The sequence below is a fragment of the Myotis davidii genome, unplaced genomic scaffold (assembly GCF_000327345.1).
Source record: "Myotis davidii unplaced genomic scaffold, ASM32734v1 scaffold299, whole genome shotgun sequence".
Lineage (NCBI taxonomy): Eukaryota > Metazoa > Chordata > Mammalia > Chiroptera > Vespertilionidae > Myotis > Myotis davidii.
Window position 1 is genome coordinate 1,990,234 of NW_006293088.1, and position 8,250 is coordinate 1,998,483.

At 57.3% G+C, this 8,250-nt stretch overlaps 1 protein-coding gene across 2 annotated transcripts in view; it reads right to left on the reverse strand.

The window, feature by feature from the left end:
• Positions 1–5,444: 5,444 nt before the first annotated feature.
• PADI4 (peptidyl arginine deiminase, type IV) overlaps positions 5,445–8,250 on the reverse strand; it is a 25,817-nt gene continuing 23,011 nt past the window's right edge. For both annotated transcript variants that reach the window (XM_006766665.2, XM_015565850.1), the window contains 2 exons: positions 7,697–7,837; positions 5,445–5,917 (listed from right to left, as the gene is read on the reverse strand). In XM_006766665.2, the coding sequence (XP_006766728.1) occupies positions 5,684–5,917; positions 7,697–7,837 (375 nt within the window). In that variant the 3' untranslated portion in view covers positions 5,445–5,683. The remainder of the gene's footprint in view (positions 5,918–7,696; positions 7,838–8,250) is intronic.

Genomic DNA, 8,250 nt, shown 5'->3' on the forward strand with positions numbered 1-8,250 from the left:
CTGCAGCCCAGCGCCCTCACCCAACACAACAACCACAACCAACCCCCGAGCACGCCGCTCCCCGCCCCTCTTATAGGCTCAGGGCCTCTCCAGGCCGCCCCTTGTTAAGGAGGCGGCAGCAGCTGCCCAGGTGGGACTGGTGTTCTCCATTGAGGCTGCAGAGGAGCAGGTGGGGTCAGAGCCGCTCATCACAACTTATTGGGCAGCTTGTGCCTGCAGACAAGGCCCGTGAGGGGCCGGCTGCTCAGGTCTCTGGCCCGCAGATGGGAGCAGGAGGGGCTCTGGGCGGCACTGGCCAACCTGGCCCCAGTGCTGGAGCTGGAAGCTGTCGGGAGCAAGTATCAGCAGGGGCGCTGGGCGCTGGTCAGGGTGGCCGCGAGTGGTAGCCGAGCCAGGGTCTGGGGCCTCAGTTCTAGGGGAGCGTTTCCTGGAAATGGCCAAGGTGAGCCCTACAAAGTGCTGGGTCAGTGGTTCTCGACGCTCTAGGGCAGTGGTTCTCAACCTTCCTAACGCCGCGACCCTTTCATACAGTTCCTCATGTTGTGGTGACCCCCAATTTCATTGTTACAAATTGAACATAATGAAAGCATAGTGATTAATCACAAAAACAATATGTAATTATATCTGTGTTTTCCGATGGTCTTAGGCGACCCCTGTGAAAGGGTCGTTCGACCCCAAAGGGGTCGCGACCCACAGGTTGAGAACCGCTTCTCTAGGGGTTGCAAAAAACGCCCGGGGAGGCTGGTGAAAGTCGCCCACCCATGGCCCGGGAAGCCACATCCCACCCCAGGCGATGAGGGGGAGCTCCTTGTCCACACCGTGTCGCCAGGTCCCTGCGGGGCCCGGCAAGTGTTGGGAGGATGAACAGAGGAGCCCCTGTGGAACCGCGTCCACCAGCTGCGCCTCATCTCCGCTGAGCTCACGGAGCAGAGAAACGGGAACTCCTGCTCCAGCCCCGGGCGCCCAGCTGACTTCAAATCGGTGTTCATTTCACGGGTGAAGTGAGGGTGTTGGTGATTCTTGAAAAGTACCATGTTCACCTGGTTCCAAGTTCAAAAGGGGCTGCTACCAAGTCTCCCTCCTTCGGTCTCTCACCCACTCAGTTCCCTTACTCGGGGGCAGAGCCTGTGGCATCAGTTTCTTCTGTTTTTCCAAATCAATGTGTGTGCGACCCTGCAAACGTGTGTGTATAATACCCTCCCCTCCTTCTACATAAATGGCAGGATATGCTACACAGTCTTCCTTACCTGGCTTTGTTCACTTCACAGTACAGCTCACACAGAAGGTCTTCGTATCAGTATGTAAAAATCAGCCTCGTCCTTTTTAATGGCTGTATAATATTCCACGCAGGGCTGTCCTATCCTAGAGACATAGAAGCGGTTGTTTTCTGTTTTCAGCCCTGACCCACGACACTGCAATGTGACAGTAAGATGGGTGTAAGCTGAGTACTGAGTGAAGGCTGCTCAGTCAGCCAGGCTTCTTAAATTTGGGATTAAAAGTAAAGATATGGTGGCTTTGTTTTGGGCGTTCTTGGAGGCAGGGTGTTGGCAAGGAGACCCTAAAAGCCCCTCTGGTTGGGTTGAAAGTGGCAAAATTAATCAGGCAAGCGGTGTTCCACACATCTGTGCTCTCCCCACAAGGGGCTCACCCATCTGCTCACACAGCTGGCCAGAGGGGCTACAGGACAGCGATGGTTAGGTGGGGTGGGGAGAGGGGGATTCTGGGAGCTCTGTGGCTCCCAGTCCTCAGAGAGCCCTGCTTAATGCCCGGGCTCTGTGTGAGCTTAGTGGGGCGGGCACCCTTGATTTCTCTGGGCTTGAGAGGGACTTGGAGAGATCTAGAGGGGGTCCTGCTCCCCCTCCAGTGGGGCTTCCTGTTCACCCCTGAACCCCCAGCTCGAATAGGAATCTTGGACATAGTAGATGCTCAATGAATTCTTGGGCAGCAAATGGCTAACTGACCCCCACCCCACCTCCATCCCCCACCAAAAGATAACCCATAGGTGCTCACGGGGCTCTCCAACCGAACCGAGGGCTTTGCAACCACAAGGCAGTTCTGCAGGGCGCGGCCCACAGCTGTGGGCGCTATTGAAGGCAGGGAGTTCTCCAGCCACTCCTTGGTGGTCAAGCCCCATGGCACCTCAGGTCACCGTGGTGGGCGCCCCTTGACCCCCACACTCACTCCCACCCCCAGCTGCTGTGATGGCTCACAGCAAGGCCTCCTGGAACCGTCTACTGCCACTACCCAAGGCTACACCCCCTCCTGGGGGGCAGCTACATGCGATGTGGGGGACAAAGGCCAGACGGCTTCTCTTAATTCAGGACAAGTCTGAGGGCCATCCCAGCCCCAGAGCTCTCCAGGGGATTACCCGAAACAGAAAGATGATGCCCTAGCTGGTACCCCCTCCCCACCCCGAGCCTCCGGCGGGCCAGTCCCCCTCTCAGAATCAGGGATTGTTCACCCCTGAACCCCCAGCTCGCATAGGAATCTTGGACATAGTAGATGCTCAATAAATTCTTGGGCAGCAAATGACTAACTGACCCCCAACCCACCGCCATCCCCCACCAAAAGATAACCCATAGGTGCTCACGGGGCTCTCCAACCGAACCGAGGGCTTTGCAACCACAAGGCAGTTCTGCAGGGCGCGGCCCACAGCTGTGGGCGCTATTGAAGGCAGGGAGTTCTCCAGCCACTCCTTGGTGCAGGGAGTTCTCCAGCCACTCCTCGGTGGTCAAGCCCCATGGCACCTCAGGTCACTGTGGTGGGTGCTCCTTGACCCCCACACTCACCCCCACCCCCAGCTGCTGTGATGGCTCACAGCAAGGCCTCCTGGAACCGTCTACTGCCACTACCCAAGGCTACACCCCCTCCTGGGGGGCAGCTACATGCGATGTGGGGGACAAAGGCCAGACGGCTTCTCTTAATTCAGGACAAGTCTGAGGGCCATCCCAGCCCCAGAGCTCTCCAGGGGATTACCCGAAACTCTGGGGCCTCCACTTCCGAGCCCATCCTCTCCCACTGCTCCCCGCACCCCCTCCCCACCCCGAGCCTCCGGCGGGCCAGTCCCCCTCTCAGAATCAGGGATCAGACAGTCGCCAATCTCCGTTCAGAAGTTCAGAAGTCCAAACCCACACAAAAGAAAACCTCCAAACGTGGGCTTGTAAAGGGAAGTCTTTCCCGTTAGGGTTTAGAGGAGGAGTAAGGCTTGGGGCTGTGGGACGGGGACACCGGCTTCCTTCTATCCTTTCTGCCTGCCCAGCTGGGAGGGGTGGCTCCTGACCTGCAGCTGATTGAATAACAGCCCCCAAAGCTATCGGGCCCCGATCCCCGGAACCTGCAGGTCTCATCTGGCAAAAGCCTTCGCAGATGTGACGGGACCTGCAGGTGTGACCGCGTCTTTGCGATGGGACCTTATCCTGAATCATCTGGGTGGGCCCTGAATGCAATCGCAAGTCTCCTTATGAGAGAGGAACCCCCTCAGAGAAGGTTGGACGCCCTCAGAGGAGAAGGCACTGTGACCACACAGGCAGAGATTGGAGTGACGCAGCCACCAGCCGAGGCAGCTGGCAGCCACCAGAGGGAGGAAGAGCCGAGGAACAGACTCCCCTGGGGCCCTCGGAGGGGACCGGCCCTGCCGACACCTCGGCTTCAGCCCCGTGGAGCAGAATTCGGACCTCTGGCCTCCAGAACTACGAGAGAATGAATTTCTATGCTCTTAGCCACCCCGTTTGTGGTGATCTGTTACCGCAGCTGCAGGAACCTAACCTGTGGCCCCTGGGGGAGGGGGGGCAGCAGGTAAGTGAGGCACTGTCACAGGATGGCCCCGGCCTGTGGGGCGGGAGGACTTACACCAGGTGCTTTCTCCACCTGGGCTTCCCTGGCTCCTTACAGATGCCCCCCCGCCCGCCCCCCATGAATGGTTGGGGGTGCTCACTGCATTGACCTGAGTGCAAGGGCTGCTTTAGCCACCAGCTCCTCTCTCCATTCTTTTTATTTTTTATTTTTATTGATTTCAGAGAGGAAGGAAGAGGGAGAGAGAAACATCAATGATGAGAGAGAATCATTGATCAGCTGCCTCCTGCACGCCCCCTACTGGGGATCGAGCCCGCAACCCAGGCATGCGCCCTTGACCAGAATCGAACCTAGGACCCTTCAGTCCACAGGCCGATGCTCTATCCACTGAGCCACACCAGCTAGGGCATCATACCTCCGTTCTCTGCAGCCTGAGGAGGCCTCGGCTCCGGGCAGCCCTATCAGCCAGGTTTGGGGATGACCTCACACCAACGTCCTCTTGCACAGGCACCTTTTTTGCTTCGTAAGAAATGCTGACGCATTGTGCCCAGCACTGCGGGCGGGGAGCTGCTGCTTCTCTCCAGCGAGGCCAGAGGCAGGAGGCAGGAGGCACGTCTCCCCAGGTTCATGGCCCCTTTCTCCCTAGTTCAGTGGTTCTCAACCTTCTGGTCCTTTAAATACAGTTCCTCATGTTGTGACCCAACCATAAAATTATTTTCGTTGCTACTTCATAACTGTAATGTTGCTACTGTTATGAATCGTAATATCTGATATGCAGGATGGTCTTAGGCCAGTGGTTGGCAAACTCACTAGTCAACAGAGCCAAGTATCAACAGTACGATTGAAATTTCTTTTGAGCTCCAAATTTTTTACACTTAAACTATATAGGTAGGTACATTGTTATTAACCTAATTAGGGTACTCCTAAGGCTTAGGAAGAGCCACACTCAAGGGGCCAAAGAGCCGCATGTGGCTCGCGAGCCACAGTTTGCCAACCATGGTCTTAGGCGACCCCTGTGAAAGGGTCATTCGACTGCCAAAGGGGTCGCGACCCACAGGTTGAGAACTGCTGCCCTAGTGCGAGGGCAGAGGCTTCGCATGCCCATCTTACCCACCCGTGTCCTCCACGAGCCACGGGACAGCAGTACCTCTGGGTGTCTGAGCACCCAGCTCTCTGAGCCAAGACCCGGCCTCCATTTCAAAGACCTCAGGTCGTCACGTTTTATTTCCTATTGCGGAATCTATGTCCCCATGTCAGGGCCATACAAGGAAATATGCAAAAAGGACACAGAAGAAGGGACTAATGAAACCATCCCACAATCACCCAGGGCTCCTACTATGCACCCCACCCCACTAGGTGGTCCGTGGCGAAGCAGCAGCAAGAGCCCCTGCTTCAGGGGCTTTCAAGCTGGAGGACTGAAACGACCGAGGGAGGACAGGCGGATTCGCTAACCCCTGGGCTCACTGACACACAGTCAAACCCTATGTCCCCTTTGGGCTCTTGTATCACCCACCTGCTGCCTTTTCTCCAAAGCACAACGTGAACAGCATCCAATTCTCAGGCGCAGGCAGGAACACCGGCCTTCAAGTTTGCAATGTTGGGTTCAACCATGACAGCGAGTGAGAGTGAATGAATGGTCGCTTGACTTCATGTACAAAGAGATTATTATGAAACTTTATTGCAGCTTCTCACAGCAGAACTGAGTTTGCAATGCCAGGACCATCTTGGGATCTTCGGAAGGGACACAGAGGACAGAAGCAAGCCACTGCCTGGAGGGGGGCCTCCCCCTGGGGAGCCAACGTGTCCTCAAGAACTCTTGCTATCCACACTGCAGGGGACCAGAGCCTCTGGCCAGGAGCTTCCCAAGGGAGAGGACGCCCGGGGGACAGGCTCAGGGCACCATGTGCCACCACTTGAAGGAGAAGGGCTGCCGGCGCACATTGGTCCCGCAGTGCACCTCCCCGTGCTGAAGGTGGTATGGGGTGAAGTCATCGATGAAGACGCAGTGGAGGCCCAGCGGCTCCAGCAGCGACCGCACCTTCTCCTCCAGGCAGCAGCGGCCGTTGATGATGGGCCCGAAGGGCTTAGGGATGCCCAGGTACTTGCCCAGCACCAGCATGTTCACCTGCAGAGTGGGGAGGTCAGGTCAGGGGCGGTGGCGTGCAGCCTGCATCACTATCCCAGCACCCTCTCCTTCTGATCTTCAGAAATAACAGCTCCATTTCACAGATGAGAAAACTGAGGCCCACACGGTATAGTGGGCTAACCAAGACCATCAGCTAATCTAGGACTTCCACCCAAGTCTGTCAGACTCTGGACCCAGGCTCCTTCCCCACCCACCACCTTCTGGCCAACTCTATTACTCAACTGAGCTCAGCTCAAATGCCAGCCCCTGTGTGAAGGCGCCTGCGAATCCCCAACTCCTCGTGGATGTTCCCATAGCTCCAAGCACAGTGCCTGGCACACAGTAGGCGCTTAATAAATATCCGTTGAATGGATGAATGTGATGACCTCTTTGTAGCACTTTCTGTCTATTATCACTTATGCAAATGGCTGTTTCCTCCATTATACTGGGAGGTGGCCTAGTGAGATGGAAAGACTAGGATTTGGCTCCAGGCCAACAGTGGGTTTGGATCTCAGCTCTACGACTCAGTAGTTGTGTGACCTCAGGCAAGTCCCTTGCCCTCTCTGAGCCTCATCAGCAAAATGAGCCCTATCCTGTTTCCATCGCTATGACAACACAGTAGGTGCAGAGTCAGTCTCCAGGGCTCGTGAATCACCGACGAGGTGTCTCATCGTCAGTGCTCAGACACAGCCCACACTGCGTGCCCTGCATGCTTAATTTCTCCGCCGGTGCCCACCTCCCACTGCGGCTATGGGAGAGCGAGGCTTGTGCCGGTCTCCCTGCAGGGGCCTCAGGCGGTGAGGCCCAGAGCCGGCGCTCACACAGCATTTGAGACTCTCATCCCCCGCAGGTGGCATCAGCCTTCTCTCTGTAGCTGGGAGACCTGGCTGGGCCCCAGGGAGAGAAACAAATGCTTGGGGCCAAGGAATTATGTCCCAGGGGTGAGAGGAGGTGCCCCCTCCTGCCTGGTTTTGGCCAAGGAGTTCTTTATTCTAGACAAAACCTTCTGCAGAACTTCAGTGCATAAAACAGAAGAGATCGTAACCACTGGATTTGAGGCACTGCCATGGAACCCTAGCATCCTGGGGAACCCAGTCTGAAGACCACTCTGCTTCTTCCTCAACTGTAACCCCAGCTCCAGCAGGAGGGGGTGCCTGAGGGGCCCCAGTAGAAGTGGGTGAAGTTACTTTGAAGAGACAGAGTAACAGGTGGAGGAGTGGTAAAAACACAGCTAGCGACATAAGATGGGGCTTGGGTCACAGTTAAAAGTTCTCCACAAAAAGGTGGGACCCCTCAAGTCCCCCCGCCAGACAGGTAAGTGCCCCCGGCACTGCCAATGCCACCTCCTCAGAGAGGCCTTCCCGGCCACCCAGTCTGAACAGGCACCCCACCTTTATTTCCTTCATGGCGCTTCACCCAACCTGGGAGCATTTTGTTCGCTGCGTGTGTCCCCCAGCCCACTCCTATCCCTCCCCCCTCCCCATGCAGGGAAGCCCGTCTCGGGCAGTGCAGCCTAATGGTTAGAGTGTGGGCTCTGCCGTGTACCCCTGCTCTGAGTCCCCCCTCACACCAGCTGTGCGTTCTTGTGCCAGAGACCCCCCTCCCTGCGCCTCATCTGTCAGTGGGGGTGACGATCATCCCTGACTCCCAGGGTGCCTCTGACACGCCCACAGGAAGCAGGATGGGCCATGAAAACCCAGGCGCGTGAGGAGACAACCAAGCCCCGTGGGCCGCACCCAGAGCCCAGCTGGCCTGTCTCGCCTGGGGCCACTTCCTCACCATGTTCGGGAAAAGGGCCTCGGCCTTGGGGGTCCCGGTGAAGTCCGTGCGGAGCTTGAAGAGCTGGGGAATGTCCACGATGTCCCGCTCCCGCAGGCCCAGCTCCCGCTTCAGCACCTCCCGGTTCCAGTCGATGCAGCTCTGGGGAGAGAGGGAGGCAGAGTTGGGGAGCCCCTGCCACGTGTATTGCGGGTCCCATGGGGTCATGTCTGGTTAAGGAAAGGCCCAGGTGCCAATGGATCAACTCTAAAGGGTCAGGAAGGAGTGCAGACACCTCCTTTTCTTCTCTCTTTCCCCCACTGTCCCTGTTTTCCAGTCACGTCACTGCAGCGCCTGCCCTCGCTCCTGCCTGTGTCCCCCTGACTTTCTCTCTCCCGTGCATCACCTTGTGTGTGTGCCTGTCAGGCTCTCCATCTTCCTACAGCTACCCACATCCCAGGGCCCGCGCCCCTGAGCCAGCACGCCGCCCTGGAGGCTCTGCCTTGTGGGAAGGGGGCTGGGGGGTATCAGCCCTAATCTCAGGGAAGGGGGCTGGGGGGTGTCAGCTCTGATCT